The 21,841-nt window shown below is 47.6% G+C and overlaps 1 protein-coding gene, 1 long non-coding RNA gene and 1 other non-coding gene across 6 annotated transcripts; 1 reads left to right on the top strand and 2 right to left on the bottom strand.

Annotated features, from left to right (window-relative positions):
* Positions 1-3,651: 3,651 nt before the first annotated feature.
* Eif5 (eukaryotic translation initiation factor 5) lies at positions 3,652-11,680 on the bottom strand. Of its 3 annotated transcripts, none has more exons than XM_069997507.1 (12): positions 11,543-11,680; positions 11,225-11,418; positions 10,204-10,483; positions 10,006-10,087; positions 9,538-9,710; positions 9,207-9,318; positions 8,317-8,459; positions 7,916-8,074; positions 7,445-7,606; positions 7,009-7,173; positions 5,571-5,705; positions 3,652-4,651 (listed from the first exon to the last, which is right to left on the bottom strand). In XM_069997507.1, the coding sequence occupies exons 3-12, from the start codon at positions 10,273-10,275 to the stop codon at positions 4,562-4,564; spliced, it is 1,293 nt and encodes a 430-aa protein (XP_069853608.1). In that variant the 5' UTR covers positions 10,276-10,483; positions 11,225-11,418; positions 11,543-11,680; the 3' UTR covers positions 3,652-4,561. The 3 variants fall into 3 exon arrangements, with proteins under 3 accessions (XP_069853608.1, XP_069853606.1, XP_069853607.1); XM_069997505.1 differs by having other exon boundaries at positions 7,916-8,077; positions 11,543-11,642; XM_069997506.1 differs by lacking the exons at positions 11,225-11,418; positions 11,543-11,680 and adding an exon at positions 10,834-10,937 and having other exon boundaries at positions 7,916-8,077.
* LOC138810606 (small nucleolar RNA SNORA28) lies at positions 8,892-9,017 on the bottom strand. The gene has a single exon (XR_011367194.1). It is a non-coding gene; the product is annotated as a small nucleolar RNA SNORA28 (small nucleolar RNA).
* Positions 11,681-14,542: 2,862 nt separating the features above from the next.
* Positions 14,543-21,482, top strand: LOC138810548 (uncharacterized). 2 transcript variants are annotated; one of them, XR_011367156.1, is made up of 3 exons: positions 14,543-14,662; positions 18,139-18,223; positions 21,328-21,482. It is a non-coding gene; the product is annotated as an uncharacterized lncRNA (long non-coding RNA). The 2 variants fall into 2 exon arrangements; XR_011367157.1 differs by having other exon boundaries at positions 18,139-18,202.
* Positions 21,483-21,841: the final 359 nt, after the last annotated feature.

A 21,841-nucleotide genomic window follows, 5' to 3' on the forward strand; every position in this document is an offset into this window, starting at 1 on the left:
GACTCCTCAGCACCACATAAGCAAAAAGAAAAAAGCCAGAAGTGGCACTGTGACTCAAGTGGTAGTGTGCTAGCCTTGAGCTTAAGAGCTGAGGGACAGCGCCCAGGCCCAGAGTTCAGACTCCACGACTGGACCCCCCCCCAAAAAAAAAAGACATTATCTGTTTTTCAGGAAAACCCTTGGCAGACAGAATCCAGCTTTCAAGGTTCTGTTCTGTATTGTTCTGTAGAATAACCAAAAGGCAGGCATTGAGCTAATCTAATCCCTACCTTACCTTGGGGTTAGTTGCCCATATCCTAAGAATAAACTACTCCTCTATGCAGCCATCCCCTATACCCCAGAGCAAACCTGTGTGTTATTTCTTGGTCAGAATGCATCGAGATTTGACTCTAAAATGACCTTTGCTCCCATTGCAGGTAGATATATAAATGCCCATCTCCCACCTATGAGAACTTATAGTCACTTACCCATGTCACTCAAGTGTCATTAAAAATGTCAGGAAGCCAGGCACTGGTTGCTCACGCCTGTAATCCTAGCTACTCAGAAGGCTGAGAACTGAGAATCACAGTTCAAAGCAGGAAATCACAGCCCAAGCAGGAAAGTCCGTAAGACTATCTCCAGGGCTGGGAAGGTGGCTCAGTGGTAGAGCGCTTGCCTTGCATGCCTGAGGCCCTGGGTTCGATTCCTCAGCACCACATAAGCAAAATGAAAAAAGCCGGAAGTGGCGCTATGGCTCAAGTGGTAGAACGCTAGCCTTGAGCTGAAGAGCTGAGGGACAGCGCCCAGGCCCAGAGTTCAGGCCCCACGACCGGACCCCAAAAAAAAAAAAAAAAAAAAAGACTATCTCCAATAAACCACTAGAAAACCGAAGTGGCCTTGTGGCTCAAGCGGTAGAGCGCTTGCCTTGAGCTGAAGAGCGCAAGGACAGTGCCCAAGCCCCACGACTGACAAAAAAGGAAGAGGTGGGCTGGGAAGGTGGCTCAGTGGTAGAGCGCTTGCCTTGCATGCTCGAGGCCCTGGGTTTGATTCCTCAGCACCACATAAGCAAAAAGAAAAAAGCCAGAAGTGGCGCTGTGGTTCAAGTGGTAGAGCGCTAGCCTTGAGCTGAAGAGCTGAGGGACAGCGCCCAGGCCCAGAGTTCAGGCCCCACGACCAGACCCCAAAAAAAAAAAAAAAAAAGGAAGAGGTGGCTCACGCCTGCTATTTTAGCTATTCAGGAGGCTGAGTTCTGAGGTTGTTCCAAGCCAGGCTAGGCTAGAAAAGTCCATGAGTCCAAGCACTGCTTTCAACTCCCAGTACTAGAGACAACTGTTAGTTGAAACAGTTAAAAGTTGCTGTATCACTCCACACTGGTGGCCTCATGCCTGAGATCCTAGCTACTCAGGAGGGCTGACCTGAGGATCACAGCTTGAAAAGCCAGCTTGGATAGGAAGTCTGTGAGACTTACCTTCACTAAACTACCAAAAAACCTGGAAGTGGAGCTTGGCCCAAGTAGTAGAGTACTAGCTTTGAGCAAGAGCTCAGGGACAGGCTAGGAATGTGGCTTAGTGATTAAGAGTGCTTGCCTAACATTGCATGAAGCCGAGTTTGATTCCTCAGTACCACATACACAGAAAAGGTTGGAAGTGGTGCTGTGGCTCAAGCAATGTGATTAGCCTTGTGCAAAAAGAAAAGCTCAGGGGCAGTGTCTCAGGCCCCGAGTTCAAGTCCCAGGTTGCTTTTTTTTTTTTTTGGTTGTGGGGCTTGAACTCTGGGCCTGGGCACTGTCCCTAAGCTCCTTTTGCCCACAGCACCACTGCTGGTTTTTTCTGCTTATATGGTGCTGAGGAATTGAACCTAGGGCCTCATGCATGCAGGCAAGCACTCTACCAGTTAAGTCACCTTCCCAGCCCAGAGCTCTTAAAACTTTTTTTTTTTTTTTTGGGGGGGGGGTCTGGTCGTGGGGCTTGAACTCTAGGCCTGGGCGCTGTCCCTCAGCTCTTCAGCTCAAGGCTAGCGTTCTACCACTTAAGCCACAGTGCCACTTCTGGCTTTTTTCTTTTTGCTTATTTGGTGCTGAGGAATCAAACCCATGGCCTCATGCATGCAAGGCAAGTGCTCTACCACTGAGCCACCTTCCCAGTCCTTAACCATTTTGATTGGATGTAGGTGATTGACCTTCGGACATGTACCCACATCCCAGGGCCACGGGTACGAGTGAATAGAAACGCCAAGGTCATTTCTTACCTTCCTCCCTAGTGCAAGGATTAGCCCTCCCAACCCCTTCTAGAAAACCCAACCAGTACCGAATGTTATGTCAGCTTCAGAAAGCAGTCGTTTCTGCTCATAGACCTCTACTATACTCCATGGGTATACAGCTCTCTATGTATGAAGTCTGAATTCCCTAGTAAGCACTTGAGATTTTAAGAAAAATACCTCGTGTTCATAAAAGACACCAAACCTAAAGAAAGCCATAAGCCAATGAGATGAGCAATGGCAAAGGCAGACAGACAAATGTCACTGCAGGACATCCAATACAAGTCCCAAGCAGCAGGCACAAAACAGCTTTGATTATAAAATGGAAAGTTGACTTCAATATTAAAGCAGAGACAAAAATATCATTTTTAATTGTTTTAATCAAGTAATGTAGCTGTCTGAAACAAATTTTAAGACAATAGAGCAAAGTGAAGGATTACTCTATTAGGAGAACCTCTAAATAAAATCCAGATTGTGTGAATTTGAATTCCACTGAAATTTGGCACCAGACTTAACACTAGTTGAAACCCAAACCCTTTCCTTAGAGAAGCTCTGAAAATTTCAACCAAAAGACTCTCAATAGCTTGCCACCAGTATGCTGGTACACAATCTCAATAGCAAACAGGCCCTGCTGCAAAGTATTTCAAACCTAGGAGGTATGTAAGCTTGCAAAACCTTCTTTGCTGTGCCTTAACATATTCCCTCTTCTGGGTGCATAGATATGGTTCCTGCTCCAAGTTCTCCAGACTCTATCACAAGGCAAATGAAGATAATCCAATAAGATTGCTAGGTTTCAATTCCTGTTAATTATCAAGCTAACAAGGTTTTATTTTTATCAAATGTTTGTATAATTTCAATGTGAAAATTTTTTACATACATTTGCTATTAAAAGTCTCAATCTATGAGATGGGAGACAAAGGAGTAAAGTAAAAGGTATAAGCCAGTGCTTCACACAAAATTAACCACATGGACCCTTCAAAAGTCTTAGAATGCGCTTTTTGAGGGAAATTTAACCTTTAAGATGGGATAGTTAGAACCCTTATCAAATGAGTTAACATCAGCTAACAGGGTAAGGAATTCATCTGGTTATGTCCGAGAGCCTGCCAGGACCTGCTGTCCTAGTACCACCTGCCATCCAGACTTTTCAGGTGCCCAGCCATATTCAATGTGAAGTAAAAAATATCCCAAGTCACACACCAAAATATATGCTTTGACTTGGAAGTATGATTTTAACTTTTGTTAAGTCGTTTTTCCCCCCAGAGAGGGGGTGGGGGAAATCAAGCTTGAAACAACAGTAACACTTATTTTGGCAAGATAGCAACAAAAACCTAAAAAGCACAGCTATATGTCCAATGTAAAAGGCATTAAAAATAAACCATAATATCAGGGGGAAAAAAGAACACAACACAATATACAGTATGTCTAAACATTTTGAAATTATAATTTAGGGGTAAAAGCTGGAAAAAAAATTGCTAAAGATTAAGTGCACCTTCTTTCCTGTTTCTCCCAAATAAAATCAGTTTACTATTTAATTACACCTCAAAGTTAAGTTTTCTCTCAGTACAAAGCAACCACTACATACACATAAAATACTTATTTACCTAATAATTTCCCTGGCTTATCCAACGTGCAACGCACATGACTCCAAATACAACAATTTGGGGCAAGGATACATGAACTGAAAAATCACAAGTTCAAATCTTTAAAACTTGTTCTTAAAAGGACACGCAGGTCATTTTTACTTCAGTAAGATGTTGCACTGTCCATCTGATTATCAGATTACCTTAGTATAAAAGATTTAGGATGCCAATTCAAAGGAACTAAAGATAAAACTTAAAGTTCTCTATTTCTTAATGGCTGAATAAGATCATAACAAGCATGTTTGTGTTTATATTCTGCTGAAGACTTTGATACAGTCTCAGCACATAACAATTACCAGGCTCCAAGGACCTATCAGGTTAAATGATAGCATAACATTTTTAAAAGGAGCCAGTTACTTCAGGATAAGCCATTAAGAGCCCAAAATCTGATGAACAAAATCAAATCTTTATTTATAACTGTATAAATGTGATCCAAATGTGTCCACCACTAGTTTTCCAAAAGAAACATGCTATAAATAAGCAAACTACATCTGCTCACTGGTGTGTATGGACTCCCTAGATGTCTCATTGGGCTTAATCACAGACCACTCACAGTAATAGATTTTTAGTATAAAGTGTAGCATGATGTTAAGCCATTTAGCTTTTGCACATACATGTTGCACTTCTGGCTGATAATGGAGGAAATTTTGCAGCATTACACTGTTAAGCTAAGTGGCATCCATCCTTTAAATGGCATCAATATCAATGTCATCATCCTTGTTGTCAGACTTCACAGTTTCAACTTTTGGTACACTGGCAGTCTTCGAATACACCACCTGGTAAATAAGTATTTTTATTAGTTGTAGGTCTTTGCCCAAACAAATCAGTATACTCAATGAATTGGCTCCTGGTGGCTCATGCCTGTAATGCTAGGAACTCAGGAGAAGGCTGAGATTCAGGCAGGCACAAAAATCCTCAAGATTCCATCTTCTAAATAACCAGCAAAAGAAAGCCAGGCTGGAAATACGGCTCAAAAACGGTAGAATATGCCAGTTGCCAGTGGCTCATGCCTATAATCTTAGCTACTGAGGAGGCTGAGATCTAAGGATCATGTTCAAAGGCAGCCCGGGCAGGAAAAGTCCAATAAAGCCACTAGAAAACTAGAAAGTGGCGCTATGGCTTAAGCAGTAGAGCACTCGCCTTGAGCTTAAGAGTGCAGGGACAGTGCCCAAGCCCAGAGTTCAAGCCCCACAACTGACCCCCCCCCCCAAAAAAAGGTAGAATACCATTTATGAAGTACAAGGTCCTGAGTTGAAATCCTAGTATACGCCACCCCTCGCCCCTCAAATGGTCACAAATGAGAAAACCTATAGATTTACCAATAAAAAATAAAACCCTCCCAACTGTTAGTATATAACTATATTCGACCTTCCCCCCCCCCCCCCGTTATGGTCTCCATAGTCTGATACCTGGGGGGGGGGGGGGGGGGGGACTTAATTTGGTTGGGAATGTAGTTCAAAAGTAGAACAGTTGCCTAACTTACATAGGTCCTGAGTTGAATCCCCAGCACTGCACAAAAAACAATTACTCACCCTACCCCTCCATGCAAAAATATTTGCCACTAATTTCCCAAACTGAGACTATACTTTATGCATTTTTAATCTTAAATTTAGAATTGCCCGTGTCATTTTGTACAACTAACTGTTCACAACCTTTTAACCTCACCTACTGCCAAGACTAAACAATGTTTATTACCTCAATGTTTTCATCTTCATCTTCTTCTTCACCACCAGAAGATTCTTCCTCTGCCTCCTTCAACCATTTTATAAATGGTTCTGCTTTGACACGAATCTCTTTGGCAAGTTCTTTTGAGACATATTTCTTAGAGGCCTAAAAAAAGAAACCAAAAAAGAAAAAAAAGTTCATTGTAATATTTTTTTTTTGGGGGGGGGGGGTCAGTCGTGGGGCCTAAGAGCTGTCCCTCAGCTCTTCAGCTCAAGGCTGGTGCTCTACCACTTGAACCACAGCGCCACTTCCAATTTTCTGGTGGTTTATTGGAGATAAATCTCAGACTTTTCTGCCTGGGCTGGTTTTGTTTTTTTTTTTGGTCAGTCGTGGGGCTTGAACTCTGGGCCTGGGCGCTGTCCCTCAGCTCTTCAGCTCAAGGCGAGCGCTCTACCACTTGAGCTACAGCGCCACTTCCGGTTTTCTGGTGGTTTATTGGAGATAGGAGTCTCACGGTCTCTTCTGCCCGGGCTGGCTTTAAACCGAGATCCTCAGATCTCAGCCTCCTGAGTAGCTAGGATTACAGGCGTGAGCCACCAGCGCCCTGCCTGGGCTGGTTTTGAACCATTATCCTTAGATCTCAGGCTCCTGAGTAGCCAGGATTATAGACGTTGAGCCACCGGCACATGTCTCATAATATTCTTTTTTTTTTTTTTTGCCAGTCATGGGGCCTGAACTCTGGGCCTGGGTGCTGTCCCTCATCTCTTCAGCTCAAGGCTAGCGCTCTACCACTTGAGCCACAGCTCCACTTCTGGCTTTTTCTGCTTATGTGGTGCTGAGGAATTGAACCCAAGGCCTCATACATGCGGGGCAAACACTCTACCACTGAGCCACCTTCCCAGCCCATCTCATAATATTCTTAACAAAACCTTAACAAGCACTTAAAAGGTCACAATTTAGGGCTGGGGGAAGGTAGCTTAGTGATAGGTTGTTTGTCAAGCATGCACGAAGCCCTACATTCAATTCTTCAGCACCATATAAACAGAAAAAGTGGCAATATGTGGCTCAAGTGGTGGGGTGTTAGCTGTGAGCAAAAAAGCTCAGGAACAGTGGTTAGGATCTTGGAGTTAAAGCCCCAGGACATGCAAACAAAAACAAAATAAATAAACACATTACAACTTAATGCTGACAAGAAATGAGGTATTAGACCAGGGGCTTGCACCTGTCATCCCAGCTACTCAGGAGGGTGAGAATTGCAGTTGGAAGGAAGGGCAAAAGTCTGTGAGACTTTTCTCCAATTAATCATAGAAAAAGCTGGAAGTGGTGCTGTGGCTCAAGTGGTAGAGCGTTCAGTCCAGAGACAGCACCCAGGCCCAGAGTTCAAGCCCCATGAACAGGGGAAAAAAAAAAAAAAAAGACATGAAGTATTAGGAATTACTAATATTGAAAGTTACTATGTACTCCTTACCTTTTCTGACCAGCTGATGATGACCTCCTCTTCTAAAAGGTCTGCATCATACATCTCCTTCAAGATATGTGGAATCTTGGAGATGAGCTGAGCTTGATGCATTGCTACCACACACTCCAAACCATGAAGAAGGTATCGCTGTGCCTTTTTGTTGTTGTGACAAAACTGCAAAAAAGAAAAAAAAAAATCAAAAGTATTAACAAGCTTTTGTATAGGTTTAAAGTTAACACTGTATTTGCCAAGAAGGTATGTATGGTAAGGCATGTATGGCTCATTCAGAAGTTCTAAAAGTCAGTGCAAAGATCCCTACATTACTTATCTCTGGAGGCCTGCTTATATCATTTACAGGATAATGAATGCAAAAAGGGGATTTAAAACAGTCCTCAGAAGGTCACATACTCATAATCTGGTGTGTAAGTACACCAAACTTGCTTACTCTTAGGAAATGGCGCCTGTATTTCTTAATTTGTTCTCTAATCTTCTCATTAAAAAGAACTTCAGTCAAAACAAGAGGACCCATGGCTTTCACATCTAGTCTTTCTGCTTCGGCGACTATTTCTTTGTCAGATGAGTCAATGATGCCCTCTTCTTTCTTTTTCTGGAAAAACAAAAACAAAAACAAACAAACAAACAAAAAAACCGGTGCAACATGAGATCATCTTAGTACACTGGAGATACCAGTCTTACTAATTTTTCTTCTAATTCATGATTTCTAAATGACACACAATTGCTAGAGATAGCCTGGAACTACCACCTCTCCCAAACAGGTCTTCGATAAAAAAAAAAAAAAAAGTGAAAACAGGCTATGTGTACTCAAAATAACAACTGCCCAAGTAAATAAAATACCTAAAGGCTGAAACAAGAGGTGTGCTAAGTTCATTTTTACATCAAGCAAATATTATTTCACCTTAACAAAATCGAACAAGATATTGACACGCTCTTCTATGGTTCTTTCTAAATCATCACTGAGTGTCAGAACTTTTGCATGGTCACTGATTTCATCCATTCTGCGCCTTTGAGCTTCCTCAGTTGTATCTTCTCCCCAATCATCATCTTCCTCTTCTTCCTGCTAACAAAAACAAAGACCTTTAAATCAGGTATTAAAATATACAAATATGATCTGTAAAGTTGACAGTAAGTCTCTTTCTCACTATAAATACATTTGATTTACCTTAATTCAAGCCACCAATAGCAAGTAGTCCCAATATACTGTTGTAATGTTCCAGTGAAGTCTGGTTTTATTATGTCTGCCCACCTGAACCAAATGCCAGATACTTCATACCAAAAGCCTGTCAACCTTGTACTCACCACAGCATGTGGAGGAGGACTGATTTCATTTGGTGGTGGAGGTGGTGGTGTCTCACTGCTGGATACAGAGCCATTTTCCTTGTCCTTGCCCTTTCTATTTTTCTTTTCTTTTTCTTTCTTTCCTGTACCACTGTCACTATTCTCTATAGGGAAATAGATGGGAAATGTCCTTCATAGGTTACAAAAAATACAGCAACATCAAGTACTTAAATAACTGAGGATTAAGAAAGCTTAAATGGTGATGCTTTCAACTCACCACCAGGTAGGTGGCCTCACCACTTAAAACTATTTACCTAAAGCAAGGCTGTATCTCAACTCAACTTTATTTAAGAGTATTGTTTAAGGGCTGGGAAGGTGGCTCAGTGATAAAGCGCTTGCCTTGCATGCCTGAGACCCTGGGTTCCACTCCTCAGTACCACATAAGCAAAAAGAAAAAAGCCGGAAATGGCGCTGTGGTGGCTCAAGTGGTAGAGCGCTAGCCTTGAGCTGAAGAGCTGATGGACAGCGCCCAGGCCCAGAGTTCAGGCCCCACGACCGGACCCAAAAAAACAAAACAACAACAACAAAAAAATAGTATTGTTTAAGTCTATATAACGGCTTGTCTCATGGAGGAGAGAACACCGGAATAGGTTAGACTTCCTTACTATAGCAAGCTCAAATTGTGCCAGATAGTTTTGATTATCTGCCACAGAGTGTTGCTTGCAGTGCTTCAATGCCAATGAAGCTCAAAGAGGCAATTCTCATTTACCAAACGTAAGATTCCTACTGTGGGCTCCTGTCATAATGTTTTACAGTGAATATCTCAATCCAATGTAACAAGTCCTTCGTTTCTGTTTCCAACCATTAGCTGCTTTACATTAAGACCTCAGAAGTTCATTAGGAAGACTTACCAGGTGGGTTTTTGAGAATGAATGTGCAGAGTTTATGATGTGTGTCAAGCATGCCTCGATAGCCACAGGCTTTACAAGAATTACCTATTGTTTGCTTCTTTGGATTGACATGCTGCCAAAAAAGCAAAAAGTATGTCATCAATAATACAAGACGAAAGTTCTTAATTAATTTGTATAAGAGATACCTAAAACACTAGCTTCACATACAAACTTTGCTCCATACTGACTCAATACTGCCAGTCAATTGTGCTTGAACAGCAACAGACTGTTGTAATAGAACCCACCAGAAAAAACACTGTTTCTTTACTTAAAAAATCTGAAACACACTCACCAGATCTGTTTCAGGATTCTCACACTCTGGACAGAGAACAAATTTTTTAATGAATCCATCCAACATGTCTTGCAGCTTATTCGCCTCATGAGATCCATTGACAATGTAACGGTCATTCTTAACATCAAACTGGGTCTGTGCTCCCAGCTCACAACCAAAATATTTGGTGGGATCTATTTGAAGAAAAGGTTTGACTCATTATAATTAACAACTAACTGCCTGCCTAAGCAACCAAATTTATACAAAACCGATCATGTTTTAAAATTATGGGGCTAATGAAATGTGTTGCTTTGGTAGTTTAGTGAATCGGTGGCAGCAACCAATCAATTGGCTTAACCAAGGCTCCACACTTAATCCTTAAGCTAACAAGTTCATAATCCAGACAAAAATTTACAGTAAAACTCAAAGATTTGTCAAGATTATTTCTGTAATATACCTGTTCAGGCTTCTCCAAGAAGCTTTACTTACACGTTGGAGGCCGATTAAGCGCCTTTGCAACGTCAACCATGTTGACTATAACTGTCTTGATTCCATTTCCTTTGCCCTCAACCTAAAGGAAATAAGAATTTTTAGTTTCCTTGTGTCTTCCCAATGAATGCAATCTTTCAAAGCTAAGGCAGAGAGCGCTCCGGACTGAGCTGCTACCAACATGAAGACAGACATTACCTTGGCAATCAGACGGGGCATCTTGTAGCGATAGAACTGGTCTGACACACTGCGGTTGACGTTGACAGACATTTTGGCTTATTAGTGGCTTTATCAATAAGATGAAGAGATCTTTGATTGCAACTTTTTGGTATCTTCTGTCTGGAGAAGAAGGGATGACATAAACGACTGCAAGAGTTCTCGGTCTCTGACATGAAAAAATTTTCGCCGCTGAGGCTGTGAGCTTCTTGCTTGTATGCTATGTTTCCCCAATACAGGTACCAATGGCTGCGCAACAGCTCTGAAAGAGAAAGAAGAAACACACACAACTGTCCTGGCAGGCTTGCCACGGTTCTTGCCCGGAATGCCTCCCCCCGCCCGGGTCAGGCCCCAGTGAACTCCTCTGCGAGGTGGCCAAGCTTCCAGCTGCGGTGGCGGGGCAGGTGACATTCTCGGGGAGCAGGCCACCATCTTGGCCGCGCCGGCAGGGAAACGCCTGCCTCCACCACCCCACACGGACCGCGGCCTCGGCCGCGCGGGGTGGGCCCGGCGCGCCCCGCACGTCACCGACTGACCGCGTCCCAACCGCCGGGGGGTGGCCGCCGGCCGCGGGGCCCCTGCCCGCTGGGCAATCGGCCTCCCCGGTCCTACCTCCCCCATCCGCCGTCGGGGGGAACGCCGGCCAACGGCGACGCGAGGGCGGCCCGGCCTGCCTCACAGCGGCGGGTCCACGCCGGGAGCCATCTGCCCCGCCGGAGCGCGCGGGGACGCCGCTCCGGCCGCGCCCGGCCGCCCTCCGCCGACCTTCGCCCCGGCCCCCGAGGCTGCGCGGCGGCGGGCGCGCATGGCCGCGCCTCCCTCTCGAGGCGGAGCGGCCGTCGCCGCGGGCGCCGTGACTCACAAACGCGCCCCGGGCCTGACTCAGCCGGACGCCGGCGCGCGCGCGCTCGCCGCCCCCCCCACAAACTGCGCCACACGCGCGGCGGGTCACGCGGCCGCGCCGCCATCTTGTCGCCGCCATGGCCCGCCGTCCGCGACTCACCGTTTTCGTCAAATAAAGACATAAACCCAACGCGGCTCGCCCGGGACTGGGAGGAAGAGGCGCTGGAATCCGGGTCCGGAGCGGCGGGGCGGGCGGCGAGCGGAGGAGCGGCCGGGCAGGTGCCGCCGCCGAGCAGCGGGAGGGGCTGTCCCAGCGACGTCCGCGTCCACACCGGCAGCGCCGAGCCTGGCGACCTGGCGGGGACACGGCCGTGAGCCGCGGGCGGCCGGGCGGCGCCTGCCCCCGCCTGCGGCCCGCGGGGAGGAGGGGCGGGGAGCGCTGGGCAGGGGCGCGGGCCGCCGCCCCCCGCGGACTCACCTCTGGAATGTTCTCGCTCTGACTGAACAACGCCGCCGCCGCGCTCAAGCTACCCTCGGCCCCGGCGCCCGCCCCCCGCCGCGGGCCCTACTGCCCATTGGTGGGAGGCCCGCTTGAGGTCGCTCGTCATTGGCTCGTACTCGGCATCAATCGCGCGTTTCCCCGCCCTCCCCTGCTTCCTGGGGCTCCACCAGCGGCTTCGGCCCGCCTCCCGTCCCAGGTCCGGCTTCCTCCTCCCCCACCTCCCCTCCCCCCCTGTCCTTCCCAGAGCTCTCCGCGGTATCGCGACAGCGAAGCCCGGCTGGCGGTTCGGGCGCTCCGGGAAGATGGCGGTTGCCCCTCCCCCTGCAGGGCGGGGTCTGGCCCGGGCGTCGCGGTGACTCCCGGCCGCCAGCGCGGGGACGGCGCTAGCAGCCGCCGCCTAGGCAGAGGTCTCCGGGGCCGGACGCGGCCCCGCGCGCGCCCCACCCTGCCCTTTCCTGGTCTCGGGGCCGCTCGGGCCCTTGCCTGCTCCCCGGCCCGGGCCTGTCCTCCCCGGTGCCGCCGGGCGGAGTCGCCGCGCGCGGCCCGGGACGCCCAGCGTCCGCGGCTTGTCGTTTCCCAAAGCGGAAACGCCGCCGCCGCCGCGGAGTGCGCCCCAGCCCGGCCCTGGGAGCGCGTGGCGGGGCCGCCCGGTCGCCGAGGAGCCCCGGGGACGCCCCCGGGCCCGGGGCCCCCCGACCCGGCTGGTGCGCCGCGATCCTGGGCGGCCGCCGGAGCCCGGGGCGGGCGTTCCCCGGGGGCGGCGGCCGCTCGCACCGGGAGCTGCCCGCGGCGTGGAGGTCGACGAGGCTGCCCTTTGTTCTAGATAGGCCGAATTTGCCAGAAGGCGACGGTTCTGCTTACTCCTCTGTGATTTCCACATTGTAAGCCGGCCCGCGGCGCGCGCGGGCGGAGGAGCGCGCGGGGCCGGGCTCGGCGGACGCGGCCCTCTCCGCGGAGCGTGACTTAGCAGTATTGAGACATCGCGTTTTTGCTTGGCTCCGCATGAATGCATTAGAAACTTGGGAAATAGGGCTGTGAAACGAGGCCGAGATGGGGCGTACAAAGCCATTACTTTTTGAAAAAGCACGATTTTTGGTTGTCCACTTTTTGATTCTTCAGAAGTTTGTACCAGGCGGGCGCCGGTGGCCCAGCTCCAGGAAAGTTCGTGAGACTGTCTGATCTCCAATAAGCTCAAGTGGTAGTGCCCTGGCTCTGAGCACAAAGAGGCTCAGACACAGAGCCCAGGCCCTGTGTTCAAGCCCCAGGTGCTGGCAGCTCATGCCTGCAATCCTAGCTACTCAAGAGTGAGTTTTGAGGATCATGGTTCAAAACCAGCCCATGTAGGAAAGTCAGTGAAACTTTTTTCTTTTTTTTTTATACAAGCCTGGGGCTTGAACTCAGGGCCTGGGCACTGACTTTGAGCCTCTCTGCTCAAAGGGAGCACCACTTCCGTCTTTTTCTGTTGATGTACTGAAGAATGGAACCCAGGGCTTCATGCATGCTAGGCAAGCACTCTACCACTAAGCCACGTTTCCAACCCATGTGAAACTCTGACCTCCAGTTAAACACCAAAAAGCTGGAAATGGAGCTGTGGCTCAAATGGTAGAGCGTGCAAAAAGTTCTGAGCACTGGGTTGAGTCCCAGGATTGCCCCTTCTCCCCGCCCCCCAAACAAAAGTTTATACTTTTTTTTTTTGCTAGTCCTGGCGCTTGGATTCTGGGCCTGGGCCCTCTCCCTAGGCTCCTTTTGCTCAGGGCTAGTGCTCTAGCACTTGAGCCACAGTGCCACTTGAAGCTTTTTCTGTGATTAATTGGAGTTAAGTCTTCCAGACTGTCCTCCCCAGGCTGACTTTGAAGCTTGATCCTCAGATCCCAGCCTCCTAAGTAGCTAGGATTACAGGCATGAGCCACCAGTGCCCATCGTTAGTGTATGTTTTAGTCACTACTAAATCGTGGGCTATCCTCTTTTTTTTTTTTTTTTTTTAATGCCAGTCCTGGGCCTGGGCACTGTGAGTTCCTTTTGCTCCAGGCTAACACTCTACCACTTGAGCCATAGCACCACTTCTGACTTTTTCTGTTTATGTGGTACTAAGGAGTCGAACCCAGGGCTTCATGCATTCTAGGCAAGTGCTCTACTACTAAGCCACATCCGCAGACCCCGGAACTACTCTTTCTCATACTGTTGTTCAATGCTTATCATTACCCTCAAAATTTGATAGTCTTTTCAGATAATTACTATTTCTTAGGTCTAAGGGATTTCTAGTCTCATTTTATAGATTAGTAAATTGACACTGAGTGAAAAAGATTAAGCTGCTTATCCAAAGTCATGTTCCCAGTAAGTAGAACTAGGATTTAAGCCAGATCTTTCTGATCCTAGAGTCTCTCCCTTAAGTATTGTTAAAATCTTTCCAGAGAAATAGTAACATAAATTCAACTAAGAAGTTTACATTAGTAACCCCACCCATATTTTATAAACGAGGACAGGGACTCAGGAAGGTTAAACAACTTCCCCCAGTCACCTGTTTAATAAATAGTGGACAGTGTTTGAACTCCAGTTTGTTTGACGCCAAGCTTATTACACAATTCCACCTCCCATTTCTGCTCCCACCTCATTTGGCTTTGTTATTTCCGTCACTCAGGTACTCACAGGTTGTTAAGTACACTTGGTTCTTATGAAATCCTTGTTGAGTGAGTGCATGGATTGTGCATCTCAGCACACATCGGGGATGGCAGAGATGAGTAGCCACCCGGAGGTAAATTAGCAAACTGGCCTTCTGATTGTTTAGACATTGGTGTCTAAGAGTCTGCTCAGTATGAATTAACTCCCTCTTCATGGACTGATTGCCTTGTGTTTGTGAGTGGTGAGCCACAAGGGGACTGAGGTAGTACCCCATTGTTAGGGACCATCCGGTTGGCCAGCTGGTCCCCCTTTGTGACATCCCATTCTCAGCTTTTAAAGCCACGTAAGGTTGGTTAAGCATGTCTGTCCTCCTTGAGGTCAAGCTACAGGGTAGATATTCCTTCTAGCACTAGTGTTTCATCACAGTATGTTAGGAGCCAACATTCAGAGATGCTGGAAGGGAATGAAGGTTATCTTGTAAGTACAGCAGCTTGGCTGACTGGAGGGTTGGCATTCTAAATCACAGTCCCTGCTAGGCAACCAGGATTTGGACCCGCCTATATTTCAGGCCCTGCCCAGGAAAGCCACAAGGAGGCTAACAATGTTTGGTGGATTTAGTGAAGTCTTCGACCCTTTGGACAATATACTTCCCTGCCTTTTTTTGTTAATTTTGGTTGGTGAAGCTTCAATTCAGGGCCTGGCTGCTGTCCCTGAGGTCCCCCCCACCCACCCAGTCCTGGGGCTTGAACTCAGGGCGTAGCACTGTCCCTTAGCTCTTCAGCTCAAGGCGAGCACTCTACCACTTGAGCCACAGTAACACTTCCGGTTTTCTGAGTAGTTTACTGGAGATAAGAGTTTCATGGACTTTCCTGCCAGGGCTGGCTTTGAACCGTGATTCTCAGATCTCAGCCTCCTATGTAGCTAGTATTACAGGCATGAGCCACTGATGTATGGGCACTTCTGGTTTTTGAGTGATTGGAGATAAAAGTCTCACAGGGACTTTCCTGCCCAGATTAGGTTTGAAATGTGATTCTCAGATTCAGTCTCCAAGTAGCTAGGATTACATACATAAACCACCAGCACCTGGCTGCTTGTTTTTTCTTATTAGTCCTAGCTGGGAGTTGGAGCCTTGTCCTGTAGGAGAAAAAGGGAATCCAAACTGGTGAAGGAATATGTGAGTGCCCAGAGGCAGGGAGCATTCAGGCACTGCTGGAGACTGAAGTGGGCACCTCCCAAGGACAATATTACAAACCCATCAGAGTCTATCTTGTCTGGTGTTCCTGGAAAGAAAGGAAAATGTGCAAGATATTTTGAGTCAATGGGGCTGGGAAGGTGGCTCTGTGGTAGAGCACTTGCCTTGCATGCTCAAGGCCCTGGGTTCGATTCCTCAGCACCACATAAGAAAAAAGCCGGAAGTGGCGCTGTGGCTCAAGTGGTAGAGTGCTAGCCTTCAGCTGAAGAGCTGAGGGACAGCGCCCAGGCCCAGAGTTCAGGCTCCACGACCGGACCCAAAAAAAAAAAAAAAAAAAAAGATATTTTGAGTCAGCCTGTATGTGTCCCACACACAGTAGATGATGCAAGTTGGGGGAAGTGGGAGAGCTGGCCCTGCCCCTTGGATTGGTTTTGTTCTGGCACCTCACAGTCAGTCATCACACACAGGACAGTCTCTTCAATGTGGTGCATCCTACTTACTAAGGCCAGTAGCCACTGAAAACCTGCCTGGACAATTCTAGCAGCCATGGGGAAGATGTCCTAGGAAAAATGCCTGGTATGCCCACTGCCAGTGCTGGTGGAGGTATAGCTGTGACTGGTTCTCCTGGATGCCTGCCTTGTTTCTATCAGCAAAACCCTGCAAAAAAGCATCACGCATGATTCCCACTGTCCTCAGTGAAGGATTGACCCCCACCCTATTGTCCCAGGCCCATATAGACACCAGGCAAAATCCCAAGTATGTGTGAACTTGTTTAGGCCAAAGAGAAGAGGCAAGTCCTTCACTGAGTTATGGATCTGGCAGTGTGTTCACCCAGATGAAGCCTTGGCCAGCCTGTGATGAGCCGCGGTGCTGATGGTCTGTCTGTAGGGAGTGGGCCCTGTCATGGGCGCGCCAGCCCCGCCATTACAGTGGGTCCAACTGGCTTCTCAGCACTGCCACCTGATCTAGGCGTCCTCTCAGTTGGTTTTTTGTTGGTGGTGTTATTGTTGGTCATGGGACTTGCACTCAAGGCTTGAGCACTGCCCCTGAGCTTTTCTGCTCAAGGCTAGTTCTCTACCACTTTGAGCCACAGCTCCACTTCCAGTTTTTGGAGGTAAGCGTCTCATGGACTTTCCTGCCCAGGCTGACTTCAAACCATGATCCTCTGATCCCAGCCTCCTGAGTAGCTAGGATTACAGGTGAGAACTACCAGTGTGTGCCTTGCATCTCTCTCAGTCCTGAGTATCCACGTCTGTGACTGTTCTGAGTTTACTTTCCTCCTGCTTCCCTGGCCCCCCTGGGCATTGAAGACAAGAGGTCAGCCTCTTGGCCTTACCCCTAGGCCTTTTTTTTTTTAAGTTTTTGTTTCCAAGAGAGGCTCTGTCTAGATCTTCATTTCTCCATTTTCCCAGGGCCTGAGATTACAAGAGTGAACTACTGCAGGCCTTGAGCCTGTTTCTAAAGGGAGGCTGTTTCTAAAAGGAAGCCACCATTAGTTAACTGGGTGGGGATCTGGTTTCCCCAGGATAGAGGGTCTCAGTGTGATATCTACACTCTGCGGCTTATTAAAATAGCCTGGGACAGGGACAGGGTCTGATTCTGGGTAAACTGAGAGTTTAGATTTCCAGTCCTCTCCCCACCCCAGGGGTTGCTGTGGACAGTGGCCTGAAAACTTGAGGATCCTGTGATTTTGGAGCCCAGAAAAGCTTCCTAGTGGTCATGGCCTCAGGAACTTCCTTTGGAGACTATCTGTATCAGATTCAATCTGGTAATGCCTAGGCAAATAACCACAAATAAAGAGTAGCAGGGGGGCTGGGAAGGTGGCTCATTGGTAGAGTGCTTGCCTTACATGCATGAGGATCTGGGTTCTATTCCTCAGCACAACATGAGCAGAAAAAGTCAGAAGTAGTGCTGTGGCTCAAGTGGTAGAGTCCTAGCCTTGAGCTGAAGAGCTGAGGGACAGTGCCTAGGCCCAGCATTCAGGCCGCCCTGATTGACAAAAAAAAAAAAAAAAAGACTAACATCGGGTTGGGAATGTGGCTCAGTGGTAGAGTGCTCACCTAGTAGGCATACAGCTCTGGGTTCTGGGGCTGGGAAGGTGGCCCAGTGGTAGAGTGCTTGCCTTGCATGCATGAGGCCCTGGGTTCGATTCCTCAGCACCACATAAGCAAAAAAAAAGCTGGAAGTGGTGCTGTGGCTCAAGTGGTAGAGCACTAGCCTTGAGCTGAAGAGCTGAGGGACAGCACCCAGGCCCTGAGTTCAGGACCCACAACCGGACCCAAAAAAAAAAAAAAAAAAAGGCTCTGGGTTCTATTCCTCAGCACAACATGAGCAGAAAAAGTCAGAAGTGGTGCTGTGGCTCAAGTGGTAGAATGCTAGCCTTGAGCTGAAGAGCTGAAGGACAGTGCCCAGGCCATGAGTTCAAGCCCCAGGATTGGCAAAAAAAAATTACAAAAAAATATATATCTGCCCTAGTAGGTATGTTACTGAAGCAGTCTCCAGGTTCAGCAGTGTCATATGGAACTCTGGTATTCCATGATTATACCTGTTAGAATCAGCATGACCTTGAGGTGTTCTTGGTTGGCTTCATGTTCTCATGAATGAGGAAACAGGCACAGATAGATGACCTAGTTTCTGTGTGGGGTTCAGTTGTCCTGAGGCCTAATTCCCACCCATTTCCCACCACATTGGGACTGATTGTTCTGTTTGGTGCTTGCAGGTTCTTGAGTTACATTCAGTTGCTCTAATTGCTCTTTTTCAGGTACACATGAGGGGAGGCAGCATCAGTGTGTTAGTCCTGGGAGAGGAGAAAGGAGGTGTAAGAGGTCTGGATCCACTACAAACCTGTGAGGAACTGCTTTCCCCCATGTCCCCACCCTGTGATATCTATCCATCAACACTTAAGCTGATGCCAGTGGCTCACGCCTGGCAACCCCGGGGGCTGAGATCTGAGACTCCTAGTTTGAAGCCAGACCAGGCAGGAACACCTGTGAGGCACTTTTCTCCAGCCATCTACCAAAAAGCCAGATGTAGAGTTGTGGATCAAGTGGCAGAGTACTAGCCTTGAGAAAAAATGCTCAAAGACAGAGCCCTGAGTTCAAGCTCCAGAACCAGTGTGTGTGTGTGCGCGCGCGCGTGTGCACATACACACACACACACACTGGGACTGCTCATAGATGTGAACCATTGATCTGCCAGGTGTATACACTCACTGTCTTTGTCTAGGTGTGAATGTGTACCCACGACTACCATGACTGTCCTGTCAGTCACCCACTGTTGCTTGTGGCACCTGTTTATCTTCCATCATCCATTTGCTCATTCATTCAGTTAGCATATGTTACATGAACTCTATTTGCCAGCCCTAGAGAATCTGAATGTTTCACACATAGCCTACTATAATGAAATATATGAGGCAGACTAGTTTTATAAAGCAAAGAGAAATATTTAACTCACATTGTTGGAGACTGAAAGTCCAAGATCAGGCAGCCCTTGGTTCAGCCATGGTAAGAACCTTACAGAATCATAACTGGAGTGTTTATGAGGTCACACACATTGGAAGTAAGAGATCACGTCTCAAAACAGGAGTTCAGCCGAGGACCACTGGCTCACTCCTGTAATCCTAGCTACTCAGGAGGCTGAGATCTGAGGACTGCAGTTAAAACCCAGCCCTGGCAGGAAAGTCCATGAGACTACTTTTTTTTCAGGTCCGATGTGGGGCCTGAACTCTGGGCCTGGGCGCTGTCCCTCAGCTCTTCAGCTCAAGGCTAGCACTCTACCACTTGAGCCACAGAGCCACTTCTGGCTTTTTTTTTCTTTTTGCTTATGTGGTGCTGAGGAATTGAACCCAGGACCTCATGCATGCAAGGCAAGCGCTCCACCACTGAACCACCTTCCCAGCCCAATGAGACTATTATCTCCAATAAACCACTCAGAAAACTGGAAGTAGCACTGTGGCTCAAGTGGTAGAGCGCTTGCCTTGAGATGAAGAGCTGAGCGACAGCGCCCAGGCCCAGAGTTCAAGCTGTATGACCACAAAAACAAACAAAAAAACCAAAAACAGTAGTCCAGAGAGAGAGACTAAGGCTCCACAGTCTCTTAAAGGCATCCCCAACTGACTTTCGGACCTCCTGTTAAGCTTTAATCTTAGGGTCTAAAACCTGAGAGTTTGGGGAACATATATAATCCAAATCCAAACCAAGTGCATTGCATTACTCTCTTAGTCTACTGTGAGCAGGCACATAAACTGCATAGCTTAAAACAGTTACTTTCTCACTGTTCCAGAGAACAGAAATCCATGCTGAGGGAGTCCCAAGACCATGCTGTTTCTGGCTCTAGTGGTTTTGGTGTACCTTGGTTTTTAGCTACAAGGTTCCAATCTTACCACATATGGTGGCACACATCTGCAGTCCAGCACGCAGGTGTTGAGGCACGAGGATTGTGGCTCATAAGTGAGAGGTCAGGACTGGAGCCTGTCCCCCCACCCCCTCTCTCACTGGGGTTTGAACTCAAGGCCCTGTGCTTAGTGGGCAGGTGCTCTGCTACTTGGGCTATGACTATGGTCTTACTGCTTTAGCTATTTTTTTTTTTTTGGTCAGTTGTGGGGCTTGAACTCAGGGCCTGGGTGCTGTCCCTGAACCTCTTTGTGCTCAAGGCCAGTGCTCTACCACTTGAACCACTGTGCCACTTCTGGTTTTTGGGTGGTTAATTGGAGATGAGTCTCACAGGGGCTTTTCTGCCCAGGCTGGCTTTGAACCTGGATCCTCAGATCTCAGCCTCTTAAGTTCTAGTATTACAGGCGTGGTGCCCAGCTGCTTTAGCTATTTCTGGAATAGGGTCTTGTGCTTATGTCTAGGCTGGCTTGAACTTGGATCCTCCTATTTATGCTCCAAGTAGCTGGGATGATTAGTGTGCAGCACCATGCCCAGCTCTCCTTTCTTCTCTCTCCCCCTTGTTCTTTCTATTGCTTGGAATGGAAGACTCTTACAGAAGTTTTTTCCCAGGCTGGCCTCTAGATCGCCTCCTAAGTAGTTGGGATTAAAAGCTTGAGAAGCCTTGCTTGTCATCTTCTTATCCTTTTTTTGTGTGTTTGTTTTGATTTTTTGTCAGTCATGGGGCTTGAACTTAGGACCTGGGTACTGTCTCTGAGCTCTTTTATTTTTCTCAAAGCTAGCACTCTATACTTTGAGCCACAGCTCTACTTCAGGGTTTTCTGGTGATTAATTGAAGATAAGTGTCTCTTGGACATTCCTATCTGGGCTGGCTTTGAACTACAATCCTCAGATCTCACCCTACTGAGTAGCTAGGATTACAGGTATGAGCCGCTTGTGCCCAGCTCATCTTCTCTTCTTATCAGATTGTCATATACATTGTACTAAAGGCCTACCCTACTCCAGTAAGACCTACCTTACTTGATTAAAGTTAAAGGCCCAGCCGGGCGCTGGTGGCTCACGCCTGTAATCCTAGCTACTCAGGAGGCTGAGATCTGAGGATCACGGTTCAAAGCCAGCCTGTGCAGGAAAGACCGTGAGACTCCTATATCCAATAAACCACCAGAAAACCGGAAGTGGCGCTGTAGCTCAAGTGGTAGAGCGCTCGCCTTGAGCTGAAGAGCTGAGGGACAGCGTCCAGGCCCAGAATTCAAGCCCCACGACCGACAAAAAAAAAAAATAATAATAAAAATAAAGTTAAAGGCCCAAATAATGCAACATTTACAGCATGCCCCATCCTCCTCAGCCATTGTTCAGTTGAGCATTCCTGACAGTCTGCTTGGTGGCTTCAGGCCTCAGTACTTTGTGTATATTACACTGAAGCTCAAAAGGTGGAGCACTAGCCTTGAGTGATAAAGCTCAGGGACAGTGCCCATGCTCTGAGTTCAAGCTCCTCAACTGACAAAAAAAAAATCTCTACAACAGCTCTCTGAGATCGATTTTCTTGTCATTATGATTTTTAGATGGAGAAACTGAAGTACTGAAGCTTGGCAAACTACATTCTTTGCCACCAAGAGATCTCCTCTGTGATAGGGACAGCAAAGAGCTACCTTTGTCTTGGCCACACTCAAGATGAAGTCTGTTAGTGCCCTGTTAGGTAGAATAAACAGCTCCTTTTCTCGGGGGATTGTAGGAGTTCTGATTGTCCTCTTCACCACAAGCATGATGTTTCTAAACTCCCACATGAACGCTGTTATTATGTCCATGTTTAGGATCAACTTTTTTTTTTTTTAATGCAGTACTGGTTGTTTCTCAGCCTTTAATTTGTAAGCAGATGCTCTACTTCTTGAATCACGCCACACAGCCCTTTTTGTTTTATTCATTTCTTTATTGTTTATTTGTGTACCGGTCCTAGGGCTTGAACTCAGACACTGTCCCTGAGCTTTTGCTCAAGGCGAGTGCTCTACCACTTGAGCCACAGCTCCACTTCCAGCGTTTTTGTTGCTTAATTGGAGAAAAGAAGCCTGGGCACTGGCC

Source organism: Dipodomys merriami, unplaced genomic scaffold (assembly GCF_024711535.1).
Source record: "Dipodomys merriami isolate MVZ:Mamm:240054 unplaced genomic scaffold, mDipMer1.0.p SCAF_50, whole genome shotgun sequence".
In the NCBI taxonomy this organism is placed as follows: Eukaryota; Metazoa; Chordata; class Mammalia; order Rodentia; family Heteromyidae; genus Dipodomys; species Dipodomys merriami.